Below are 27,992 nucleotides of genomic sequence, written 5' to 3'. Positions count from 1 at the left end.
ATATATATATATATATATATATGGTATTTATTTATTTTCTATCTAATACAAACTTATATTACCATATTAAGAAACAAAATGAGAATGAACAGACATATAAGTTTTATATATGCACAATATGAATAATGCATGACTCGATATTGAGATTTTTAAAACAAATTAATATAATACGCTCAGTATTTTTAAATTGTTTAGTTATATACTTTTTTTTTGTTTTTTGTTTTATATTTGTAAAAGGGAAAAGAATAAAACATGACTCATTTCATACCCCAATGTATGGGATGCTAAATGCCCGTTCAAATTTCTCAATACCTACTGTAACAAAATGGAAAAATATTAACAAATACGGATTTGTTCATAAAATTGGGGATTATAATTATCAAACAAATGATAAAATTAACATTTTTCGACGATCAAATAGTTATGCAATAAATTATAAATTCAAAGTAAACCCCATTAAGGCTAAAAAAAATAAAGACATTTATTTTTTGGGGATGCAAAGCAATAGAAATGAAAAATTAAATGAAACAAAATGCGGTGGAGGATGTGGTGCATGTAGTTCTAAAGACACCATAAATAAATTCGAAACAAATGATAGCACTGAAAAGGAGGATGAAAAAAATGATAGTAAAATTTTGTATTTAATAAACCCAAGAGGGTTTTGTAAAGGAGTAAGTCGAGCAATTGAAACTGTTGAAGAATGTTTGAAAACATTTAAAACTAATATATATGTAAAACATAAAATTGTCCATAATGATATAGTTTGTAAAGATTTAGAAAGTAAAGGAGCTATTTTTATTGAAGATTTGAATGAAGTACCAGATGGTAGTATATTAATTTATTCTGCACATGGAATAAGTCCCCAAATTAGGGAACTAGCTAAAAAAAAAAAATTAATAGAAATCGATGCAACATGTCCATTAGTTAATAAAGTACATGTTTATGTTAAATTAAAAGCAAAAGAAGGATATAAAATTATTTTAATAGGATATAAAAATCATGTTGAAGTTATAGGTACATATAATGAAGCACCTGATTCAACATATATCGTGGAAAATGTTGACCAAGTTAATAATTTAAATTTTCCAGAAAATCAAAAATTATTTTATGTAACACAAACTACATTAAGTATAGATGATTGTTCATTAATTGTTAATAAATTAAAAGAAAAATATTCACACATTGAAACAATACCAAGTGGTTCTATATGTTATGCTACAACAAATAGACAAAATGCTCTCAACAAAATTTGTACAGAGTGTGATCTTACTATAGTAGTAGGTAGCCAATCTTCTTCAAATGCAAAAAAATTAGTTTATTCATCACAAATAAGAAATACAGATGCTATATTAGTAAATACAGTTAATGATTTTGATTTTTCCTCTCTTAAAAATGTGAACAAAATAGCTTTAACATCTGCTGCATCAACCCCAGATGAATTAACCCAGCAATTTGTCAAAGTACTAACAAGCCCACCTTATAATTATAAATTAAACATTTTTGATGGTGTTGAAGAAATTGTTCCTAAATGGAAACTCCCTAAAGAACTTATAAATATGATTAAGCAAAAAAATGAAGACCAAACAAAACCAAACTCCTAGTTAATTCAACAATGTATTTACATACTTATATTAAAAATGTTTTTAAATATGTTCACTTTTTTAGACCTTATTTTTACACACACTAATAGTGTATATTTGTTTGAACTATTTCTTTTGTTTTGCATTCATAAAATGTGATATTTTTTATATAAATAACATTAACAGTATATACAATACATAAAAAAAAATATATAATAGGAAAGCATCCTATCTACACTTATGAAAAATATGCTACATTCGCATGAACAATGTCAAGGTAGTAGAAACCCTTTTTAATTATCAAATATAGAGACGTGATCTCTCCAATATTTAACAGACTCAAGATACTTCTCTCTGTTTAAACTAACTCCACTACCCCCTTCGGTTATTAATGTGTTTCTGAGCATAGTGATTGGTGTCATAGGTAATTCATAATCTTCATTTTGTGGCTTAATAGAAATTATTGAATATAAACAAGTTGATTTTACTTTGGGGATATTATTTGTTTCTTGATTTTCTTTTTCTATTTGCTCACGTGAATATAAAATTAAATCTAAATATTTTGCTTTCATATTTTCTTTAACATCTTTTTTTGATATCCATCTAATAAGGACAGGTAATTCTGTATCTCTTCTTGATATATAATCTGTTTTTATCAATGCTCGATTATTACTATTGATTTCAATTGCTTCAATTGTTGCATCAGTAAAATTTTCTACAAATATGTGTTTACAAAAACTTGCATAACCAGGTACTACTTTTATTTTTTTCTCCTTTATAAGTTCATTTACTTTATTAATAAATTCATTTTTATCATAAGGAATATGAGAGCATGATTTATTTGTTTTATCAAATTGCTTGTAACAAAATTCATCTAAATCCACTTCACAAAAATCCATTGTTGTGTTTTTCTTTATATTGTTATAAGTTGTTATGCTTCTCTTTATATTATTATTATTATATGTTGTTATGTTTCGATTTCCCTTTTTAAAAAAATTAAATATATTATTTTTTATATAAAATAAATTATTATTTTCCCTCAAACAATATCCAGCTTTCTTTATATAAATATTCATAGATCCCTTTAAAAAGAAAATATATAATATTAATAAATAAATTAGTCTTTTTTTATTTCCCGTACTTAGTCGTATCATAATTTTTTTTTTCACATTTGTTATGATATATAAATCTGGAAAAATCAAAAATGTAAATCAAAATTTAAAACCAATGAATATCTATATGTGTACAAATAAATATAATGAAAGAAATGGTAACTTGGATAGCCAACCCATTTATTAAGAAGCTAGCGAAATTAACGAAATGAAGTGAAAAAAAAATAGCTAGCCAAATCGGGTATATATACATACATATTTTGTAAGTGTGGCTAAATAAATATGCACAAAATAGGAAATAATTTGAAATATTTTTTAAGGAATTTCTGACTATATATACAGTTATTACAATCTATAATATTTGATGAAAGGGATAGAGCTTGAACCTTTATTTCTTTAACCAGAAATACGCATTGAGATATTCCCAACCAAATAAATATAAATAAAAATTTATACATACATATGTATGATACTTAAGAAAAATGCAATCACCATGATACACTATTTTTTATGCGAAAATTTTAAAAAAATATAATAAAAAAACAATGCAAAATGATATATTATGAAAAAAATAAGCATATACAATTATTTGAAGAATGTAAAACCGTTTAAGTCTCATGTAAATGGAACAGAAACGACAATAGCCAAAATACCATACTTATGTAGATATTACAATTGTTATAGTAAGAAAGAAAATGACAATTTAAATTTATTACATGAACAAATTTTTTATGACAGGTCAGGAAAAAGGGGCCCAAAAGTGAGTAATAAAAAAAGTAAAGATGATCAATTAATTTTTAAAAGTAAAATTATAAATTTAATTAATGGTGTAAAAAATGTAGATAAATTTGAAAGTACCAAAAATATAAGAAATAATCAACTAGTTTGTCAAAATTTTGTTGATATAATTTTTATTTTACAAAAAAATGTTGACATTTTATTTGGTCTAAAGGAAAAATATATTATTGGTTTTGTTTGGTCTTTTTGTAAAATCATAAATTATTTTGAAAATGCAACAAATATAGAAAGGAATATTATTTTTAATTTGAAATATCTATTTATTCATATCTCTAATCTAATTATAAAACATGGTAATATAGTATCTAAAAAAAATAATGATATCGATATAAGGCAATTCCTTTTTTCAATTTTATCCATCAAATTGGATGATACTCATATTAAAGATATACAAAATTTTAAGTTGCTAAGTTCTAACCATTTTTATAATTATATTCGTTATATTGTAAATTCAGGTTGTGCAAGTAAGCCAGCACAAGATCAAATATTTACCAATGGTCCTACATTTAAATTGCCAGAAAATAAGAAAGAGACTAATATATCGATAGAAACATACACACATCGGCCTGCTAATAAAATTGACGACAACAATGTAAATATATTCCCTAAAAAACAAAAGCAATATGCTCCCCCAAATTTGATACAACATTCTATATCTGCTGATCTTAACATTTTCGAATGCAATATCTTCAAAACAAACTTTTTAAATGTACAAAAATTTATAATAAACAAATTAAATGAAACACCTTTAGATATTAAAATAATTATAAATTTTTTTGAATTATGCCAAAAAAATATGTGTATAGAAATAAAAAATGCCTTTAATCATATAATAATAAATAAATTTAAAGACAAAAATTATATTTCAAAATTTTCTATTTTTGAATTATGTAGATATATAAATATATTAGTTAATTATAATATTCAAATTTTTAATAACAATGTTATACCATCTATAATTAGTACAATTATGCATGACCAAGTATATTTTGTAAATGGGAAAATGTGTAACTATAACTTAGTATTACTATGTAATCATCCTTCATTAGTTGATCAAAATTGTGCAACCCAACAAATACAAAATAAAAAACAAGACCATATATCTGCACCTAATTCAAATGATTATGCAAAATGGAATACATGGCTTTATGATGGAACAACAAGAGATATAGCTTCTTTAATTCGAGACTTTTCAAGAATGAAAATTATTAACAAAAATTTATATTACTTTTTAATTGAATGTTTTTTTTTTAAAATAAATTATACTAAAAATGTAGACACAGATATAAATTCATGTGGGACACAAAAAAATTACACAAACAACTTAAATAACAAAAATAATAGTATTAATTATAAGGTTAAACAAAATGACAATTCTTATTCACCAAATACATGCACATATAATATAAATCATGATATGAGAAATTTTGTTGATATTTTAATAAGCTTAGCAAATGTTAATTATTATTATGATAAATTTATTGACTTTTTTATATACGAAATTATTAAAAAGGAAAAAAATAATTGTTTTTTTTTTAATACAAAAAATATGCCAAATGTCATTTTGATTGTTAGGAGTTTACTTATTTTAGGCTATAATGATTTATCTATTTTTGATACTTTACTTAATTTTATTATAGATAATAATAAATCTGTCGAAATTAAACAAATAATTATGATTTATTATTCTATTTATTGTTATATTGTTAAAGCATATGAAAAAAGAGGCATAAAATATTATGGTAGTGACAATTTTTTGTTTTGCACTTTTAGTTCCGATTCTTCAAAGAAAAATAATTTACACAATGGCAAATTAGATGGTTTTATGAAAGGAGAAAATGTAGAATCACAACATAGTAGATGCAATGAAGACGTTATTACTAACATAAGCAATGGATCTAATAAAGAAAATGAGGTTTCTGTAGAATTATCCATTTTAAAAAAAGAATGCTTCAATTATTTATATAAATTTACAGATATTATATTTTCAAGAAGAAAAGAAATAGATTCAATGCAAGGATTATCTAATTTTTTATTTGCTCTTTCTAATAGTATAAATAATATATCAAAAAAGGATTATGACTATTTTTATAAAAAATTTTGGTCTATACTTAAATTAAAAGGCCAACAAAATATACATTTAGAAACAATTGTTCAAATATTTTTGTCGCATTATAAAAATAATATATTTCATCAAAACTTAATGCTCTATTTATTGGATATATTAATTTCTTCTATCAATGTTGATATTCACAACTTGAGTACCATCCTATATATATCTTACCATTTTAATATTATAAACAAACCTCTATTTAATTTCGCTATACATAAATTATTTAAAGAAATAAAATCGATTGGACAAACAAAAATTGTAAACCTAGAAAATGCTAGCAATTTGGAGGGGATAGGTATGGTACAAACTACTAAGCATAATTTCGATACCACTCCGAAACTTGAAAATAGTGTAAACAGAAATAGTAATAATGATAAAGACGAGGGTACCTATCATGTTAATTCTGGGACACGAGCTTATAACAGCATCGAATCATACCTTATAGAAGGTTGCCAATTCAGAAATACATTTAATAACTTTTCAAATGAATGCAATAAAGAAGATATAGAGAAAACAATACTAAAATGTGTTTGGTCATTATCATTATGTAATTGGTTTCTTGAAAGCCATTTAATTACCTTTTTAAAAATGTGCATATTATTAAAAAAAATATTTAAATATAAAAAATACTTAAAAGACGAGGAATATAATATGATATACCAAATATCACTTAGCCTAAATTTATATTATAAAAAAAATAAACATATTTTAGTTTTAAATAAAATAACTACTAATATCCCTATTACCTTTTTTATACCATATAACATAATAAAAGAGTCTATAAAGCGAAAATTTGCATTGGGAAACAAACAAACTAATATATCCAGTTTTCAATATAAAATTTCTAGCTATTTCAATAAAAAAAAAATTATGCACAAATCAGAATATTTATTGAAACATGGTTTAATTGTAGATTTTTTAGTTTTCAAAAATAGTAATCCATATTTATTAATAGAGATCGATGGTATATATCATTACAACATTTCAAATGACCCTAACAAATATGAAATTATATATAACGATATGCCATTATTAAAAAATGGAAAAACGATATTTCGAAATAATGTCCTAAATATTTTGTATAATTATAAATTTGTAGCAATACCGTGGTTTTCCCTTTTACAGTCGAGATCAATTAAGGAGTTGGAAAAATATATACAATGAATCATACATTGAATATGTGTTTCAAATGAAGGGAAAATAATTAATAAAAATTAAAAACAAAAGAATATAATCATATTTAAGGGATGAATATTCCTAAATGCACACCAAATATGTGGACCGAATATATTTTTTAATTCATTTTTTAATACATTTTTTTTGAGTTAAAATATGTCCTGTATTACTACCAGCAATAATTATTTATTGCATGTTCAGGAAAAACTGTTTTATTTTTATTTTATTTTTTTATTTGTGTTCATATAGCTAGCTATACATACTAATAGCTTTCGAATTTGTTCATACACGTGTGTATGCCTTCTTTATACGACTGTATATATGCATAATTTGTTATGTGTGTTTTTTTCTTCTTTTTTTAAATATATAGACTTAAAAAACAATTATGGAAAATATATTATTTGTTTACAATTCAAAAAAGTTTAGTTTTTGTCCTTTTATTTAAAAAAAATAAATAAAAAGGCTCGAAAAAAAATCGTATAAAATGCACACACAATATATTCCAACTATTGTGCTCTATTGTTAAAAAAAATTATTAAAAGACTTTCTATTTATTTTACCGTGTTGTAGATAGATTTGTCTAAATTAAATTGGGGAAAAGTCGTGAGTAATAGCCCCCAAATCAATAATAATTCTTTGAAATGGAAAGTAGGAAAATCTATATGGAATGCAAACGAAGCATAAATACAATCATGCACAGTTACCTATATTATATGTAGAATTACAAAAGAAGCAAGGATACAATTGCAACGAAAAATAATTTTTTTTAGAAATGGAGGAACATAGTAAAGAAGAAATAAAAACTGAAAAGCCGTTAAAAAATAGATTTATAAAAGAAGTAGATATAGTAAATTTTTCTTTAAAAAAAAAATATTGCTTGTTAATATTATTTTGCTTATATATAACTACATGTGTTGGAATATTTTTTAATTGGATTTCATTGGCTGATTTTTTTTATCACGGAAATATATATATAGATCAATGCAATGGGATAAATGGAAAATCAAATTCGAAAGATGGCAACGATAAACCATATAGTTGTGAAGAACAAGACAAAAAAGTTCAAGCACTATATCCTATTATTATAAGTTCTAATTTTATTATGTCTGCTATATCTGGTATATTTTTTGATTATTTTGGGCCTAAAATTACAGCATTAATTGGTCATACATTTAATATAATTTCATGGATTTTAATAGGTTTACAAAAGGAAACAAGTAATAATATAATAATAATTGGTGCAATATTTTTAGGTCTATCTTGTGATTCTTCATATATACCTATTCTTAATTTAATTTATTTATTTCCAAAAAATCATACCACATATACTGTAATATTAGGTTGTTGTGCTTCATTAAGTTTTAGTATACCCATATTTTTTGATTTATTATCTAAAGGAAAAGATCCAGAATATTTCCAGTATATTTGTTTTTTATATTGCTTTATTGTATTAATCCCTTTTTTTTTTATTATAGCTATTTTCCTTCCATTCAAACATATAAATTGTCCCCAACCCCCACTTGAGATTGAGAAAAGTAATAACACACTTCAAGAGTTGGAAGGATATTTAGTTTCAGAAAATAAAAGTAATGCCATATCTAACCACCCAAGTGACGATGGAAATTCGAATGATATTTATCAAGCCAGTCAGCATAGTAAAATAAAAAGTAATGAAATAATAGCAAAAGAAAACGATATAAATATTAACAATATTGATAAAGAGAACAAAATAAATAAACACATTTCTTCAAAAGATAGTGACAAAATTGGTGACTCACCTTCGACACCCCTTAACGAATTGGTTATTAAAAAAAAAAGTTCAACAATATCTTCTGAAGATATAATATCCTTAAAGGGAATAAAAAATAAAGATAGTAAAACATATCATAATAATATATCATTAAGAATGAGTGATAAAGTTGTAGGAGTATTAGACAAACCAGAAGAGAATTATCAAAATGTTTTTATTGATGAAAAACAAGATAATAATTCTAATCCATTAGAAATTCAAAATATAATAATTCATATAGACAATAATAAAAAATGGAAAAAATTTAAATTAAGTTTAAAAAATTTGTTAACTGAAATAATAGGTGTATTTTTTTCTTTAAAATATATTAGTATATGTTATTATTTTACTATATATAATTTATCATTAGTTAATTATAATGAATGTGCAAAATTATTTTTTAAAGATTATACAGATGTACAATTTATATTAAAACTATTTGGTCCCTTATCTATATTGTCTTGTGCATCTTTTGGATTTTTAATAAATAAATTTCATATAATAGTTATAATATATTTTTTATTAGTAAGTAGTTTATTTATGTATATATTTGCAATAATTAAAATAAAAGTATTTGCATATTTTAGCTCCTTTTGTTATTTAATAGTTACAGGATGTTATACTACCCAATTATATTGTTATATACAAATTATGTTTCCAAAATGTCATTTTGGTAAAATTGCAGGAACTACAAGTATGATTAGTGGATTATTATCTCTACTTAATATACCTATTTATAATTATTTTATTGTTGATTTAAATAAAAATAACCCTGATCCCTTTGCATATATTGTTATTGCTTTGTTAATATCAACCTTCCCACTTTTATTCCTTACATATCGAAGACATTTAAACGATGAAATACAAACTCTTGAAAGGTAAACATATTCAAAAAAACCAAAAAATTAACCAGCTTAACTATTATTCATGTGTCAAATTACAAAAGACTGTGAATTTTTTCTCCAGTATATATATTACGAAATAATTAAGTGTTATAAAAAATATTACAAATTATTACAAAAAAAATATATATACACACCCATACTTTTTTAATATTTAAATTGGTGAATATGCATCAAAGGGGAAATGAAAATGTGCATGCCACCAAAATAATCAGGGAAGTATAGTTATATAAAATAAATTATTTTTTAACATAAATTATGGAAAAAGACGAATATATTTTACAAAATTTTAAGGAATATAATTGCAAAAAAAAAAAATGAAATAATATAACCATGATATATATATTCAGAAAATTTTTAATAAATATGCTGAAGCCATATTAAAATAAAACTTTTAATTAAAACGAGACCACACAAAAAACATTCATATAAATAAAAAAAATATATATAAATAAATTAATAATAAAAAAATAATAATTTCATTGATATAGAAGAGGAAAAACATATGTTATAGATTTATAAATGTGGAATAAACCATATATATTTTTTTTCCTGGTTGTTATATATTATTTTTCATTTCAAATATATATTAAAATTATATAAAATTAAAACAATCGAATAAGTTTTTCCACTTATTATATTTATAGATATGTGGTAAATAAATATATGTGTTTTCATATATTTATTTTTTTTTTTTTTGAAAAAATTTAATGACACATAAAATGAATATTTACCTTTACATCTAACTTTGGTATTCATTATTTGCATTCGTTATATTTTTATTTATTCATTATATAATTTTATAAATATATTATTTGATTAGTATTCATATTTATAAAGTTGGAACCACACATTAATTAGCTATTTGGTGTATCCAACTTTTTTTATTTTTTTTAATTAAATTTGGTACATGTCTGGGTCCATTTTCCCAAATACATTGCCAGTTATTAAACATATTTCGATTATATATAATTATATATACAAATGTCTGTCATATGACAGTTGAAAAAAATAAATAAATAAATAAATATATATATATATATATATACATGTGTGTATGTACGTATAGTGAACAGGCCAGATATACAGTTTCCCTTTCGTGGCCACGAATTCAACCAATTCTCATATAAAGACTTTCATAGCATTACACCCATTTAAAATATAAACAAATTATAATAAGTTAAAAAAAATTTGATAGTATAAAGTATATTTATTCCAAAATGAGTGAGTCATATTGTACAAAAGTTATGAACTTCTTTAAAGGCATGCGCCTTAAATCCAATCCAAATTTGCCTGGGGCAAAACAAAAAACACCATTTAATATTAATAGAATTTTTTTACTAATAATAATAATAATATATACGGCAACATCAGCATGCATATATTTTGATTGGACATCAATACGAAATTTATTATTAGCTGTAGGAAAATATAAACATTTAAATGTTACGGAACATGCTGATATAACATTATCACCACAATATAAAAAAATAAATAATTTATATCCTATGACATTAGCTATACATTTTACTATGTCTGCTTTTTGTGGATTTTTATATGATCATATTGGGCCAAAATTTACAGCAATAATTGGACAAGCTTTTAATATACTATCATGGATATTTTTATCAATTGACACTACAAAAGTTGATACAACATTAATTGGATTTATATTTTTAGGACTAGGAGCAGATACTGCATTCATACCAATACTTACAGTTTCAAATTTATTCCCAGATATGTCAACATTTATATTAACAGTGATTGGTGCTGCTGCATCTTTAAGTTATGCTGTCCCAACGACATTAAATTATATTTATAATAAATATCCAGATCTTCCATTTTATTATGTTTGCTATGGATATATATTTACTATATTAATCCCATGTTTATTAGTTGCAATATTTTTATTGCCTGTAAAACCATTTAAAGGTTTAGATTATTATTTAGAAAATGAAAAAGAATCAGAGAAAGCAACGATAGATCAAATAGTGTCGACTGATGATGTAGAAATGCAACCACGTTCAATCCAAAGTGAAAACAAACATATTTTGAACGATGTAAATAAAGATAAAACTACTAAAAATATAATAGAAGGGGAAGATTTTCATAAACAAAGTATTATATTATTCTTTAAAGTATTATTTAGTTATCCAAGCATTTGTATAATCGTATATTTTATATTATTTAATATTTCTACAGTTTTTTATGCTATGGTTACAGATATATATTTTAGCTATAATAAATCATTAATCAATGTAATTAACATTTTAATGCCACTATCTTTTATACCATGTATTATATTTGGAAGATTTATAAATAAATATGGTGCTGCAATTACTATAATTCTTATGAATGCATGTTCAGCTCTTATGCATTTAACAGCTTTAATTCAACATCAAGTTACTGGAGCTATTTCTGTATTTTTATATATGTGTGTAGCTAGTATATATACTAGCCAAATATATTGCTTTTTATCAAATGCTTTTCCTTCAATTGTTTTTGGAAAACTTGTAGGTATAACAAGCTTATTTGGTGGAATGTTTTCTTTATTTTGTGAAAAGCTTTATGAAAATATTTCAAATTCAAGTGGTAATAAAAATGACCCAACCACCATATCAATACTGTTAGCTATTTTTTTTATTATTATGTTTTTACCATTAAGCATTTTATATACTAGAAATTATGAAAAAAATATTGAGTCAGTAAGTTCAGAAAAAAATCAAATTCAAGCCTGATTTTTTCATAAAATTTTTACCATACACACATAACTAACAAAATTCATAGACACTTCAAATATGTATTATATTCAATTTAAATTGTTTATTATTTTTTTATAATAAATAATTTCCCCATTTTGTTAAACCAAATTTTCATATATACTAATTTAGATGAATACACTATTCCTATTTAGTCTTATGATTAAATAGTTCCAGATCATTTTAATTTTATCCTTTAAAAAATATAAAAGAAATTAAGCAAAAAATGGGTGTCCAAAGCCTTTATACATATTCCAAATTTGATTTGTATGTTCCTTAAATTTATATAATTTATTTTAGTCCTCATTCGTCGTCATTTATTTTTTTCATTTTAAATTATGCATAAATGTTAATTTTCTACTAATATTTTTAGTTTTGTTTTATTTTTTTTATAATTTTTACGTCCTAAAATTAGTGTCAAGCATATTTTTCATAGCACGACCTCATAAAAACTAACTATTTATGTTTAAGTAGTTGCCAAATTCGAACATATTCTACACACGCCATTGTGTGATTGCTCGCTTTCATCCTCTCAAAAGGAGCACCGTATAAATGATATAATGAATCAAATTTTTATCGAATTATGAGTCTAGTTGTACTAAAAAAAGGTATAAGTTAAGCAAAAAATGCAAAATAAACACAGGGCAATATTCCCGACATAAAAAAAAACAGTCATTCTTCCACGCTGTTGCACATATATACATACATATGAATATGCATATACATACATACGAATATACATATACATACATATGAATATACATATACATGCATAAGTATGAATAGGCATGCACGTGGACCCGCATATGTATGGCAAAGGCATATACATATTACGTTCAGATTTAACATACTATAAGCCCCATTCTGTGATGTTATATAAAAAAATAACACATGCTACATTAAACTCGCTATTTCATATATAATCCCTTAAAAAGAATATAAAATTCTTATATGGGAAAATTACAAGATCAATAACTAATTAAGTTATTAGCTTTCCTGTAAAACTTTTAATAAAATTAATTGTTTATCTCGGGGACTTTCCTGACAGAAGAAATGAAAACCTTGAAAACAAAATTTTCTGTATATTTTCTGCAAGTAACATTATTCTGTTAAATCTGAAAATAACATATATATCCATATTTCATCCAAGCATAAAAATTATTAACACTATTAATACACCATATCATTTATCAGGTAAAAAGTTGGGGGGGTAAGTTGGCTTCTCATCATGGTTTGAAGTATCCCAGTACTACTACTACTACTGCTAATTGTAGTACAGCTTAATTTTCACTACAATTACACACTGTTTTGAAAACATTATGACATGCAAAATGAAAATATCCAAAAGTTCAAACCATCTTGTATCATTCATCTTTATTTCTTTATAGCATCATGGATCTTTCACTATTTAAACATTTTTCATGCACAACATAAATTTTCATTTATTTCTATTCTTTTATTATTTTTATTATGACAAAGTTTATAGGCTATTTATCTTCGACGCCCCCCCATTTTTTTCATAATGCTTGGAATTCCTTTGAAATAATAACTTCGCCTTATTGTTACTACTACAAGCATATTTAATATTTCATTGGCATTTAAACATTCTTTATCATATTTACAAAAATATATCAATACATATGTATATACATAATTATCAATATAATTTTTTAAAATAATATAACTATAAAAATATTAATTAAATTCGTTTCATAAAAAAATAAGAAGGATAAATGTGAAATATATTCACATATCCAAAGATACTTAAAAATGTTTTGCCATTTTAATTAAATAAAAATAAAAATTTATGAATAAAAAATAAAAATAAAATATATTATTTTGAAATAAAAAAAAATATATTTATATATGTAAATAAATAATATAATTAATTTAAAAAAGTAAACGTAAAAAATGCATGCAATAAATATATGCCATACATATATAGCGATACACATATAGCTATATAATATATAGCTTATTTTTATATTGCTGTATTTCTAAAGCTATAAAAAAACTATGTAGTATATTGGCTTATTGATTCTTTCATTTTATGTATCAATAAATAGAACAGCATAAATAAGAGGCTTCTTTATTTAATACAAAAAAGAAAAAAATATAGCTACACATTTAAACAAAAATAAACACAATAAAATTAATACAATTAAAATAATTTTAATAAAAATGTAATATATGCAATGTAGCAATATTATGTGATGGTATGAAAAGAAAAATCCATTTTATATAAAACACACATAAAAAAATTATTTTTTATTTACATAAAAATGAGTTTAAAATTGTTAAGAAAACCACAAGCTACATAAAAAAAAATAAAATATGTATATATCCTTTGTGTAGCTATATTTCCATAATTGCATTTCATATAATTTTATTTAATGTTACATTTTTCAAATTGCTAACTTTTATGTTTTTTTTTCTTACATTAATAAATGAGCTATAGTAAAAAACGAAATAACGAGTTACTATTTCCAGTGGCTAAATTACAAAAACATTTTCCCTTAATTGAATGGTGGCAAGGGAAAGAAATTTTACACAAAATTCAAAAAAAACATAAAAGAGATTCTGAAAAAAATCCTTGTGATAGTTTATGGGGAAAGTTTATCAATTGCTTAAGAAAATACCCACATACATTTTCCAAGTGTAAAATTGAAGGTACACGATATTTACAATGCTTGTCATCAATAAGCCAACAAGATGACACACAAAAACCAACAAATTATATTAAGGTGTTAGAGTATTTTAAAATTTTTAATGAAACAAGCAGATTTAAATACAAACCTATAGATTTAAAAGACTATTCTTTTTCACAAAATTTATCATTTCACAAGGAGAGCAAAGACGACAACAAAGATCTTTAATATGTTTTATTTTTTATACTTATAATTTTTTTATTTTTTTGTGTATCAATTTTTTTGTTTAGTTACATAAGTAACCAAATTACATATCCCCTTGTTTTACGCACACACACACACACAACTATCAAATGATACCATAAAATATCTCCTTTATATTTTTTTAAAGCTATTATATTCAGCTAGCTATATTACATATATAATGGGTAATAAAAAAAAAAAAAAAAAAAATTATGAATAATGGCTAGCTGATTTGGCATATGGAAATATGCATAAAAATTAGCAAAAAATTTGATTGTTTTATTTTGGATAAATGTGTTTAAATTTTATAAGATTATTAATAAAATAAAAAAAACGAAATTATTTCCAAATGTCAGATAATATAAACATTTATATATGAATATTAGTGCTATATAAATGGTGGAAAATAATAAAAAAAATTTTAATTTTGTTTAAACAAAGAAAAATAAGAATAAAATAAGAAAAAATAAGAAAAAATAAGAATAAAATAAAAAAATAATTATTATCTTAATTATTTATCATTATTACATGATAATTTTGGTAATCTACATTTTGCCCATTTAAATGGTTGTATTAATTTTCAGCTGTATCTTCAGCATTTTTCTTTTGATCTGTAACAGAATATAAAATATCACACAAATAATTTTGTTGTTCCTTTTCTGATCTACATTTTCTCCATTTCCAAAAATGTATTTTAGCTGTTTTATATCCTAAGTCTTCGAAATATTTGTGTTTAATTTGAAAAGAAGTGTGTCTTACTATAGTATCAAGATCTATAATAATTTTTTTTTCATTTTCAATAAAATCGACCGAATAGGAATTAGTAATTTGTAAAGGAACAAAATTTAATTTAAAGTTTGGAGCAACTGAATTTAAAACATTTTGTACTTCATGAAAAGTTTTAAGGGCTTGTAATTTTTCATGATCTATTCTTAAAAAGTCATTCATTGCATTTAACCAAGAGGGAGAAATATTATTTATGTCATATTTATATGTTGAATTTTCTGAGAGAAAATATATAGGTTCTCTTATTTTTGCAATTAAAGTTAAGGATTTTGGGACATTCCTTTTGAATAATATATCAATTAAGTTTAAAAGTTTTTCTTTTTCTATATAACTATTATAATAAGTTGCCGCATGTATAAAATCAATGATAACTGCAGTTTTTGCTGTATTAAAATTATTATAATTAATATTTTCAAAAATTTTTTTAATTTTATTTTCATCATTTATGTTGTTCATATAGAATGTGTATAACAATTCTGATAATGTATTGACATTACAATTATATAAATGTTCTTCTATATTTTTATATATTACATCTATATGATTTGCTGTTGTAAATTTTAGCTTAGTTAAATTATATATAATATTAACTAGTGCGGAATAATGAAAATGAGATATATTATCAAAAACAAGATTGCACAAACGACGGATTAAAAATCCACGTGGAATACCAGCCATAGATAAAGTTTTTAAAGCTAATGTTACATCTTTAGTAGTAAATCGATCAATTTCTTCACACATTTTTTCAACTATTAAATTAGTTAGTTCAACATCTAAATTTTGAGATAATCTCATACTTTCTAATAGTTGTGTTAATAATGTAGGTGTGTAAGCATCTATATTAGCAATAGTTTCTTTTTTAATATGTTCAAAAAAATATTCATTCATGTTATTACATAAACTTAAAGCATAACATGTTCCAACTAAATCACGAGGACTTACATTCATTTTTTTTAATAAATGCTCACTAATTTTTGTTAATAATTTTTTTATTTCATCATTATTTATAGATATACTAACTAATCGTAATGAAAAGTTACATAAATATCGAGTATTCATAATACTAATACGATTTTCTATTTCTTCTAGAATATTAAAAAATTTTTCATTTTCTATTATTTTTCTTCGCTCATCTATTTTTTGTCTACTTATATTTTTAATTAAATTATATAATTTATCTATATTCATATTTTTATTATCCTCAAAAAATTGAATTACTTCATTATTGGACATTTGCTCCTCTACAGAAAATTCCTTTTTTTTTTCCAAAACATTAGTAGCTACATTTCTTTGAAAAAAAACACCAACCTTATTGTAAATTTGAAAGTTTGTTTTGTTACTCTGTGCTATATTACATATTTCCCTTACTCTTGTCAATTTCTGATTTGCCTTTATATGACTCTTATTCAACACACTTCCAATTTCGTATTTGCTTACAACATTTTTTAAAAATCTCATTTTTGTATTTCCACTGTGTATTAAGTATATCGTTTGGCTATTTAGCTAAATCGTGATAATATATATTCAGTAAGGTACGTAAAAAAAAAAATAACTTTTTCACTGAAATAGCTGAGAACTGTTTTCCATTTATGTATAAAGCATAATAAGCTTTTTGTGAATTATTTATACAACTTATTATTTATATAATGTAATTAAAACTGTAAAATATTCTTAACCTTTATGTTATGGCATTTCAAATATTATACCTGTTCCTACAAAATATTTACGTATATATATTTTTTTTTTTATATAATTAGGTATATAAAAATTGCTTGCTTTAATGAAATTAAATAAATTTCTACATAAATACATAACTTTGACCTTGTGTATATTTTTTTCAAGTATTATAAAACTTTTTCACAATTTTCTTATACTAACATATAAATGGATGTAAATGCTTGAAAATTTTTTAAATATTTTCTTTATTTATAAACTGGTGTGACATACCACATTTTCATATACTATTAAACGACGTCCCCGTATTTTAGGGAAATTCCCCATATAATATGCATAGTACAATATGACTGGAAAAATAAGAGCACAATGCGTTATGCATATTTATTTATACATTATTATTACTATGTTATTTTTATTTTTTTTGTTTTATTTTTTTTTTGAAAAGCAAGCATATTGTTGTATTTCCGTTTGCAAGCCTACATATACTGGTAGTTGAAAAAGAGAACTAATTTTTTCACGTAAAAAATGTAAAATAGTATAGCAGGTAAAAAAATATTTAATAGTTACATATAGCAACTATGGTCATAAACTGTTTGGATTATAAAAATGGATAAAAAAAAAAAAAAATTAATATTTGTAATATACATTAAAAAAATAGCTCGTTTTATATATCCATTATGAGCAGCTAACTTTCTTAAGTTATCAATAAAAAAGTTTTAAGCCGTGTAAAAGAGGGAATAAATATGAAATATGTTTTTTTTTTTTTTTTCATTTTTAATATTTATATAAATCTGAAACCCTTGTATTTAATTTTCCTTCACATAAGGTATGTTGATATTGTTCTGGGATAGTAATTTCTTGCCATTCTCCGTCTTTTTCAAAATGAACATTCATCTCAGAAGATAAGGCAGTAGTAAATTCAGACTCGGTATTTTCCTTTGATAAATATATTTCAACTCCTACACATTTATCTATAGAGATTGATGAACATTTTCCTAATACTTGAATTTTTATTTTTTTACAATCTATTATTTCAATAGATGAAATTAAATTATTTAAAACAATATTACATTTTACACATTTTTGAATTTGTAATGATTTAAATTTTGGATTTTCAATACTAAATGTTGAGTTTTCACAATTAAATATGTTTACAGAATTGTTTAGTTCAACTTTTTCTAACTTTATTATTTTTTCATTTTTGTAATTGCACACTTCCCACTGGTTATCTTTCAAATTTAAGCCTTAAAAAATGCGAAAAAAAATTTTGAAAAAAAAAATGTGAAAAAAAATATACAAAATAGTAATAATGTTCTATTTTGTGACTACACACAAATATAAACAAAAGTAGGGAAAGCAAAAGCCAGCCACTTTAAGTGAAAACACTTATGGGTGTGTAAGCAGTGAATGGGTATTTATGCTGACTTGCTTAAAAATATATAAACATGTTATGCATTATTTCATAAAAATAAAGAACTATATTGATAAATTACTTGGATTGCTAGCCATGGTGATATTACATATGCTATATTTCCTGTAAATTGTTTTATTCCTTTAAATATTTTTTTTACTTATTATTATGTATCCTTAATAATACTTTTTATAAATAAAATTTGTAAACAAGCTACAATATATTTTTTGTGTAATTAAGACATTTAACCATATCTTTTAATTTTTATGTTATTTTTTTTTAAAATAAATATTATTTAAGGCCAATATTTTGGCATGCTCATAATGAAATGCACATATAAATGTTACTACAAATATGTTTTTAAAAAAAGTGCAATTGGTTTATTTCTTTCTTTTTTACCCTTCAATTATTTAAGTAAATAAGATTAAAATGGAAAGAAAAAAAAAAAAGAAACGTAGAGTTACGAATTAATAACTAAACAAACAAAATCACCAAAAAAAAAAAATATAAAACATAAAATTATCAAAAATTATTGGTGAACTAAAAAAGCATTCAAATACAATTTAAGGAAAAATATAAATACTAAATTTGTTTGTATATATTTAGAAAAATTTCAAATACTAATAATAAAAAATATTTGATCATTAGCATATTTTTCATAGACATTGCTATATCAATCATTGTGAACTTTTTATAGATCATACTATCATTTTTTTTTACATTCCCTTTTTCAAAAAATATAAAATATTTAAAAAAAAAAAAAACCTTCATTATATACGATTTTGTATTTACAAATAACATACATATATACACATTTCATTATGGATATGGTACAACGGGATTCACATTATAATAATTAACTGGATTATTCCTATAACTACTTTTTGAATAACCGGCTTCTAAATTGTCAACATATAAATATACTCCTATACTACTTACAAGTAAAAACATGACTAAAAATATGACACCCCCCCACATCAATCGAGAATAATAAATCGTTGATGTACCCATAGCATTGTTTGTAAAAAAATCTGAAAAAGAAAAAATGTTTTCATGAAATTTGTATATATATATAATAGGTTTTTTTTTAAGTAAAAGAAATATGTATTATTCTATACGTATGTGTGCACCCACTTTTATGTGCAGGTAAATTGTTTTAAATTTTAACCTCTATATGCTAAGGATGGATTATATATGTGCGCCGATTTTAGTTGCAAAAAGTTTTTTGGTTCTTCATTATTTAAATTATTTAACTTGTTTAATTTGTTTTTGTGTTTATATTTACTTCTAAAATTCCGGGTCTTTTTTTTAATTCCAATATCTTCCTTAGTATATACAATTCCAAAAAGTAAGAGAAAAAAAAATATGTGCTTCCAAAATCCTTTCATTTTATTTAATAATATAATAACAAAAAAAAAATCAGAGTAACATTTTCTATTATGGAGAATAGACAATAAAAAGGAAAATTGTTTTACTCATATTATTTTATTTATTTTTTTTTAATTAAATATGCCACCGAATTTAATAATAATTTTCAATGGTAAAAAAATGTGCAAAGGTGTTTAAAAAAAAATTTGTATTTTTTATCAACAGTTGTAATATCACTTAATTAGAATAAATATATTTTTCCGTTGTATTTTCATTTATTATATTACGTACACACAAAAAATATGACATATAAAATGGAAAAAAATATAAACAAATAAATATATTAAGGGTTGTGGATAGTATTACGCGCCGTTTTTTATAAAACGTTGTAACAAAAAGTTAAAAAAAATTAATGCGCGCAAATAAAGAGACATATATATGCACACCAAAAAATGGCCATAAAAATGTGTATACATAAATATGTACGTATAAATATGTACGTATAAATATGTATGCATAAATGCGTATGCAATCGAAGGCAGGTTAGTATATACCGTCGTTTGTACAGAAAACAAAATATTAAGGGAACTATATGTGTGTGTAAATTCACAATCTATTTACTACTATTGTCATATTTTTATAGAATAAAAAAAATTAAGGTATATATTTCTTGTTTTTTGACTAGCTCAAAATATAACTTTATCATTAGGATTTATCCAATTCATAATTTTTACATTAGCTGAATTAAATACAGGTATATCAACATCAACTCTTTTAGGAACTGGATTTCGTCTATCAGGTAAAGGAAATGCAGAAATTGATTCAACTTGTATAACTTGTCTGTTAATTTGATCAAAAGTATTTTTATATCCTTGAAATTCATCATCGTCATTTTTTATATTTTCATAATCTCCAATATCTTTATATCCAATTTTTTTTGAATAAATTAATTCTTTTATTTTTAATACTGCTTCCTTTTTTGATATTCTTTTGGTTTTCTCATCACATAGTTGATTTTCTTCTAAGAATTTTTTTACACTTTCTTCTTTATATATTGCTTTTATACAATTCTCTGAAAAAAAATATCTTTCACTTAATTTTTTAAATGTAAATCGAAAAGGGTCTAAAGAATGTAAGAAATAAATATACTCTCTTAATAATGGATTTATTTTTTTATGTTCTGGTATTTTAATTGGAAAAATTCTATTCATAAATTTTTTAAATCCACTGTCTTGCCAATATCTATAATTATCAAAAGTTTCTAAAGTTGGATTTCGAAATCCACAATAGTCTGTATAAGTTAACTCATTACTTACATCTCTACTATATTCTTCTTTTATTTCTCTTTCATCACTTTCTTTTGTTTTTTTTTTTGATGGCGGTATCACTATTTTATAATTATATGGTACATTATATGCATAATTTTCAGATATAGAAAAATTATATTTTTTTTTTTTCTCATTTTCGTTTTTCCAATTTTCTGACCAGTTTGTTTTATTTCCACTTGGTTGAATATAAGATGGATATCCTTCATTCTCTTTTAATGGCTCATCAAATGTTTCATTAGTCTCTCTAAACTCGTTGTCATTTTTGTTTAAGTTTAAATTTGTATTACCCTTCCATTCATTTCCCCATTTTCTATTACTTCTTCGCAATATTCTACACAAATTTATTGCCATCCCCCTTTTATTCGAAATCCTTTCTCAGATTACTCATTCATTTGGTAAATTTTGATAAACTTTTTCCTTAATTAGAATTTTCAAGCATATAATTGTAAGCTTAAAAGGGAAGCTTCAATTTAAAAAAAAAAAAAATCAACAAAATGATGAGATATATCAATAAAAATTGGTATAGAAATATTTATATGAATGTGATGGGAAAATATATAAAACCTATTTCGATACATAGAATGGAAAAAAAAAAATACTTTTTTTTTACGTAAAGTGTATTATATAATGCGCAGAAAAAATGTGATATGCCAGATTATTCAAAATTATCAACAATATGAATTGTAGAAAATGTATATGCGCCTTTTCCTGTTTTATATTATATTTATTAGTTCAATGATCAAACCTTTTGATGTTTTATTTTTATTATTTGGCCAACTTAGCAAATATGAAAATAAATAGGGATCGTATATCTACATGTGTATGGTATATATGAACTTATATACCAACCATTTTCAATAACATGTAGAAACTTTTTATGTTTTAAACCGATATTATATTAACATCACCATTAGTAATAACAGTGTTATATTAAAATGGTAGCAGTATGATGAAAGAAAAATTTAACGTTTTTCCATAAAAAAGATACAAAAAATTTTAATAGTTTTTATATAGAGAAAAAATATATATGGCAAGTACAGTATGAAAATTTTCACATTTTCCACTGCATCCCACTATTATATAACAATTAAAAAACATATGTGCATAAATCGATACATATACAATTATACATTGTGTAAATAATGCAAAATCAAAATGACGGATTTCTCTCGCTTCTATAAGAAGTTAAGGACTATCCCATGCTGTTTCAGAGATAGATACTTCACTAGGCACATTTTTATATTCATAAATCAATGAATAATCAGATTCTCCAGAAGAATTTTCATATCTATTCACTTCCCAAATATCATTTTTTTTCTTATCTCTTAAATCGAATAAATGTTTAAAATTATTATTCCCAGGTCCATCTTCTAAATTATTATTAAAATTTTCATGTTTATCAAGTTTTTCTTCTTCCTCATCTTCGTCTTCATCATCTGAAATGTCCTCCTTTTTGTGAAATATATTATACTGTATTGTTATCGATTTATATATTTTTTCATATAAATCATCACATAAAATATATGCTTTAAAAAAATTTGTTAATAATGATTTGATCGTTGATTTATGATGGTTAAAATATTTTGGTTCTTTTATAAAATTCAAACATATATTTATATGACTTTTAATATAAAATGAATTAAATTTTTTAATAAATTGTACAAAATGTTTATTCATAACAAAATATAAAGGAATTGAAAAGTATATATCACTTTTTCTTTTTTTTGATGCCGCCTCTATAGATTTACTACTATTGGTATTTACCCCCATCTCTTTATTATTAAATTTTTCATTTATATGCTGATTACATATTACAGCATCCCATATATATTGGATATAATGACGGTATATATAATTTTCATTAAAATTAAAACAGTAAATATAAAAATCAAGATTTATATCATCACATGATGGTGGAACAAAAAAACTTACCTGTTCAAAACAACAAAATAATATATACACTAGCCCTACTGTAAAAAATGTTAATACGCTACTTAACCGTATTATCATATTTCCTTCTTTCTTTAAATAATTAAAAGCTATTATTAAACTCGAAATAAAATAATTTTTTATTTTTATTTCTTTCTCAACGAGATGAACATAATTTGGAAAAATCGTGTTCAAGTCAATATATATAAAGGAACACACATTTTTACTTTTTAATTTTTGAATTAACAATTCACTAAATAATTTATAGGATTGTCTCTTTTCGTACATATTCCCTACATTCACATGAATTACATAATCATCTGTGTCTCCTTCAGGTCCTAAGAAAATCATGATAAGGAAAAATAGGTGTTATGTCTTTTATAATTATGTACGTTAATGCATCAAATACAAATATCACATAAATTTCTGACATGTCAGCAAAAAGTTGTATATTTTTTACAATTACATGACCAAATCAGGTGAAAATTAGTTTATAACAACTTTGCACACACACACACACAAGCACAACAATTTAAAAAAAAACATACCTGAGTTACCATAATTCGAATTTATTGAATTTGGATCATTACTCTCCAATGCTACATGATATCCAGTTTGAAATTTTGTAAAAAAATTAAAAATACAATTTTCCGTACTTATAACTAAAAAATTTTGTATAAAGCTCGAATCTTTAAATATATCAAATCCTGCACAATTTTTTAAAACAAATAGGCAATCAATAACACTAGAATATAGTTCATAATGAATATAAGAAGTACTTATTGGCTCGTATTGTTTTAATATTTGCTTAAAACTGTTTATATGTATATCACAATTTTTGTAATATATATAATATCTACATTTTAGAAGGTCTTTAAATAAAGTTTTAGGGGAATAAAATGGATTTTCAAAATTTAGTATATCATTTTGTAAATAACATTTAAACCAATTTTTATTTGTAAAATATGCTTGTTTTTTTAATAAATTTATAAATTCCATTTCATGATTTGAGAACAAGCCTTTATCTTTTAAAAATATTCTTTTTTTTAAAATGGCTTGATCTAATTGGAATAATTCAGTTGCTTTATTAGCATTACTTACATTTTTAAATTTAATTTTTTTTAATAATGATGTAATGTTTTTCCTATAATTTTCGATATTATTATTATTACAATATATGTTAATGTTATAATTATTTTTAAAATATATTCCTTTTTCTTCTAATTGATAATGAAGGATAGTATTTTTTATTTTAGAAAAAAATTTATTACTATAAAATATTTCTTGTTCAGAATTTTCTAATAAATTATTTGGTAAAATGAAATCAATATCATCATCTTTTTCTCCGAAATCGTTAAATTTATTATTTTTTTCGTCTAAATTATTTTCATAATAAATATGGTCAAGTAATTTATGAACTAATTTATCCTTTTTCAAAATGTCTACAATTTTATGTTCTTCAAAAAATTGAGATATATAAGTATTTTTCGTATTCTCTATATTTTTTTTTATCAAATTTATATTGGATAAATTTATACATTTTTTTAAATGATAAATAAGATAATCAATAAAATGGTTAATGCAATTTTTATACTCTTGAAAAAAACTACTCTTTATCCATTTTCTGGGTATTAGGCTGTGGTTTAAAAATTTATTACTTTCACTTTTAGTACTGGGAGACATATCAGAAGGCACACTATTATCGTTTGTCTTCATTTTCTTATTTTTCATCTCGGTATTGTCTGATATCTCTTTAGAATAATCTCCATTCTTTGTGGAATTTACTAAATTTATTAATTCTTTCTGTGATTCTTCTACACAGTTTTTCAAGCTTGATAAAAATATAGACGTTATACCATTAAAATGGACACCTATTACAAAAATGATATTCCTTAAATAACAACACGATGGTCTATATACTTCTAATTTTTTAAAACAAATGGATAAAATCGAAAAAACTGATAATAAAAAATTGTCAAAAGATAATTTAATTTTCATAACAAAATAACCACCAATATTCATCATGCCTAAAGCGCAAACTAATTGGCTTATACATAAAACTCTTTCAATTTCGATATTAAGATTTATATCATTCTCATTATATTGTTTTTTTGTTTTTATTTTATTATAATCCATATCATTATTTTTAACACAATTTGCTGTTATTAAATGAAATAATTTTATTTTATTACTATCTTCTCGAACTGTTTTATTCCATACATAATCTATATTTTCTAAATGAAGAATATTACCTGAATTGTTAATACCAGATAGCCATTTTTCATTATCTTGTATGTACGAGTAATAATATAAAGGGTGAACATTTTTTAAATCACCTGGCGATATAATATTGTGTATTTTTTCATTTTCTTCTATATTATACACATTACAATCGTCATTAAAAATTTTATCATCTACATTATTAACCTTATTAAATTCATTTGTTTGAATATTAGTACATACATTTGAATTATAATTATTATTTGCATATTCGTTAAATGGGTTTATACTCATCCCCATCCAATTATGATGAATATTATGATATTTATTTACCTTAATATAATAATTTAAGCAACTTATGAAATTTGCTTGCTCATCTAAATGAAAACTATTAAGCGATATTATCTCTTTATTTTGTTTCAAATCAATACATTTTTCTAAAACTTTTCTTTCTTTTAATAGTTCATAAAAATATAGCCAATCTTCACATTCTATTTCATCATTTATTTTATTTTTTTTTATATACATAACTATATCTTTATCATATTCAAAACGATTCACAACATCTTTATATTTGTCTACAATTTTTTCGCAAATTTCGTCATAGTATTTCTTCAAATTCAAAAAATCGTCGATATCTTTTGTCCGCTCGCTGCAACGTTCAGAAAAATAAATAAATAAATATGCATGTATGAAGCATATATTTTTATGAAAATGAGCAATAAATATTATTTCGTATAGTGATGAATGTAGATCGATGCATTAAATTCACATATATGTTTATACATGTGAATATAAAGATATACACACAAGTGCAAATTGAAATATGGATAAATGCATATATAGTGTTTTCCATTAATTTTTCATATCTTTCTTTTTATTTGTTTTATTAGACGTACCTTCCGAGCTCCCTTTTCATGGTATCGCATCTGCATATTCTTTTTCTTTTTGTACAATATTCACAACTATTTTCGGATTTTTCTAAATAATCCCCTAAAAATATGTTATTCAAATTGCTATCAAATGAAAATATGTGATTCATTTTTTATTCATTTCTAGTTATGTTTCTTGATATACAAAACAAAATAAGATATCATGTTATTGTTATTTGATAATGCGCACATATATTATAGCCAAGAAACAATCTCCTATTTGTTTTATTATTTTAAAAATTGAAACTCCTTAAAATATATTTTTCATATTATACTGGAATTATTATTATTGGCATTTTGTTTCATTATATTCCTTTTTTCCTTGCTTTATTTGTAATACTTAAACTGTTTTTTATTTCCCCTTTTGTTTTTAACTTAAAAAATATCACATCCAAATTATAGTTTTCATCATTTACCATATATAAATTTTTTAATTATTATGTTTTTTTATTATATTTATAAATACATATTTTTTTTTCTCGTTCCCGTTTGTTACATTATTTATTTTTTTATAGAATCCCGATAATGAATTTATCTAATTTAAATACATTTTTTATTTATTTTTCCTATTATATATATCAAATTTTCTTTTTAAGGAAACATTATTTTAATGAAAATTATATATATAGAAAATATTTGTATGGATTTACTCCTCTTAATAAGTTGATGAGTTTACTTAATTTTTCGTTTTGCACATTGTACCATTTTCTTATACTCTAAAATGTATTACTATTGAAATTTTGTAACAGCTTTAAAAGTATATCTATAGAAAAAAAGAAATAAAAGGCATTGAGTCTATATAATTACTTATATTGTTCTACTAACCATATATTTTTTTTAATGGGTTCTTAAGATATTTTATTACGGGGATATGCTTATGACCAATTGTTATTACTCTCAATTGGGGGATATATATGTATACTTTTTATTTTTATGATTTCTTTTTGGAAAATTCAATGTCCCTTTATGGGTCAATTGCCACATATGTTTCCTTTCTTTTTCATCATATATATATCCGCATATTTAATATTCCATAAAAATAATGAATTATATTAAACTGGTTCAACATAAGTTATCATTACATATTCATGCTCATATTATCAATGTAAAATATTTCAACAGAAACAACGATAATTTTTTATCACTACTTCTATTTCATAGTATATATAAGAACGATTTATATTTTTCTTTCTTTGGGTATAAATTACATACGAATGCATA

At 22.9% G+C, this 27,992-nt stretch overlaps 11 protein-coding genes across 11 annotated transcripts; 5 read left to right on the top strand and 6 right to left on the bottom strand.

Annotated features, from left to right (window-relative positions):
• Positions 1 to 272: 272 nt before the first annotated feature.
• PVVCY_0200850 (4-hydroxy-3-methylbut-2-enyl diphosphate reductase, putative) lies at positions 273 to 1,601 on the top strand (the record flags this gene model as incomplete). Its single annotated transcript, XM_008628130.1, has 1 exon — positions 273 to 1,601. The coding sequence occupies one exon, from the start codon at positions 273 to 275 to the stop codon at positions 1,599 to 1,601; it is 1,329 nt and encodes a 442-aa protein (XP_008626352.1).
• Positions 1,602 to 1,873: 272 nt separating this feature from the next.
• Positions 1,874 to 2,734, bottom strand: PVVCY_0200840 (conserved protein, unknown function; the record flags this gene model as incomplete). The annotated part of the gene is made up of 1 exon (XM_008628131.1): positions 1,874 to 2,734. The coding sequence occupies one exon, from the start codon at positions 2,732 to 2,734 to the stop codon at positions 1,874 to 1,876; it is 861 nt and encodes a 286-aa protein (XP_008626353.1).
• A 520-nt stretch (positions 2,735 to 3,254) lies between these two features.
• PVVCY_0200830 (conserved Plasmodium protein, unknown function) lies at positions 3,255 to 6,767 on the top strand (the record flags this gene model as incomplete). Its single annotated transcript, XM_008628132.1, has 1 exon — positions 3,255 to 6,767. The coding sequence occupies one exon, from the start codon at positions 3,255 to 3,257 to the stop codon at positions 6,765 to 6,767; it is 3,513 nt and encodes a 1,170-aa protein (XP_008626354.1).
• A 784-nt stretch (positions 6,768 to 7,551) lies between these two features.
• On the top strand, positions 7,552 to 9,450 carry PVVCY_0200820 (major facilitator superfamily-related transporter, putative; the record flags this gene model as incomplete). Its single annotated transcript, XM_008628133.1, has 1 exon — positions 7,552 to 9,450. The coding sequence occupies one exon, from the start codon at positions 7,552 to 7,554 to the stop codon at positions 9,448 to 9,450; it is 1,899 nt and encodes a 632-aa protein (XP_008626355.1).
• Positions 9,451 to 10,690: 1,240 nt separating this feature from the next.
• On the top strand, positions 10,691 to 12,208 carry PVVCY_0200810 (novel putative transporter 1, putative; the record flags this gene model as incomplete). Its single annotated transcript, XM_008628134.1, has 1 exon — positions 10,691 to 12,208. One exon carries the CDS (start codon positions 10,691 to 10,693, stop codon positions 12,206 to 12,208), a length of 1,518 nt encoding a protein of 505 aa, XP_008626356.1.
• A 2,468-nt stretch (positions 12,209 to 14,676) lies between these two features.
• On the top strand, positions 14,677 to 15,105 carry PVVCY_0200800 (conserved Plasmodium protein, unknown function; the record flags this gene model as incomplete). Its single annotated transcript, XM_008628135.1, has 1 exon — positions 14,677 to 15,105. One exon carries the CDS (start codon positions 14,677 to 14,679, stop codon positions 15,103 to 15,105), a length of 429 nt encoding a protein of 142 aa, XP_008626357.1.
• A 588-nt stretch (positions 15,106 to 15,693) lies between these two features.
• On the bottom strand, positions 15,694 to 17,364 carry PVVCY_0200790 (RAP protein, putative; the record flags this gene model as incomplete). Its single annotated transcript, XM_008628136.1, has 1 exon — positions 15,694 to 17,364. One exon carries the CDS (start codon positions 17,362 to 17,364, stop codon positions 15,694 to 15,696), a length of 1,671 nt encoding a protein of 556 aa, XP_008626358.1.
• Positions 17,365 to 18,357: 993 nt separating this feature from the next.
• PVVCY_0200780 (cyclase-associated protein, putative) lies at positions 18,358 to 19,092 on the bottom strand (the record flags this gene model as incomplete). The annotated part of the gene is made up of 2 exons (XM_008628137.1): positions 18,358 to 18,827; positions 19,077 to 19,092. The coding sequence occupies 2 exons, from the start codon at positions 19,090 to 19,092 to the stop codon at positions 18,358 to 18,360; spliced, it is 486 nt and encodes a 161-aa protein (XP_008626359.1).
• A 721-nt stretch (positions 19,093 to 19,813) lies between these two features.
• On the bottom strand, positions 19,814 to 20,382 carry PVVCY_0200770 (conserved Plasmodium protein, unknown function; the record flags this gene model as incomplete). Its single annotated transcript, XM_008628138.1, has 2 exons — positions 19,814 to 20,025; positions 20,163 to 20,382. The coding sequence occupies 2 exons, from the start codon at positions 20,380 to 20,382 to the stop codon at positions 19,814 to 19,816; spliced, it is 432 nt and encodes a 143-aa protein (XP_008626360.1).
• Positions 20,383 to 21,048: 666 nt separating this feature from the next.
• PVVCY_0200760 (conserved Plasmodium protein, unknown function) lies at positions 21,049 to 22,041 on the bottom strand (the record flags this gene model as incomplete). The annotated part of the gene is made up of 1 exon (XM_008628139.1): positions 21,049 to 22,041. The coding sequence occupies one exon, from the start codon at positions 22,039 to 22,041 to the stop codon at positions 21,049 to 21,051; it is 993 nt and encodes a 330-aa protein (XP_008626361.1).
• An 834-nt stretch (positions 22,042 to 22,875) lies between these two features.
• On the bottom strand, positions 22,876 to 26,881 carry PVVCY_0200750 (conserved Plasmodium protein, unknown function; the record flags this gene model as incomplete). Its single annotated transcript, XM_008628140.1, has 3 exons — positions 22,876 to 23,957; positions 24,168 to 26,491; positions 26,739 to 26,881. 3 exons carry the CDS (start codon positions 26,879 to 26,881, stop codon positions 22,876 to 22,878), a joined length of 3,549 nt encoding a protein of 1,182 aa, XP_008626362.1.
• Between the last annotated feature and the right edge of the window lie 1,111 nt (positions 26,882 to 27,992).

This window comes from Plasmodium vinckei (genome assembly GCF_900681995.1).
Source record: "Plasmodium vinckei vinckei genome assembly, chromosome: PVVCY_02".
Classification (NCBI taxonomy): domain Eukaryota; phylum Apicomplexa; class Aconoidasida; order Haemosporida; family Plasmodiidae; genus Plasmodium; species Plasmodium vinckei.
Note: the sequence above shows the minus strand (reverse complement) of the source record. Positions and strands in the feature narration are given on the sequence as shown.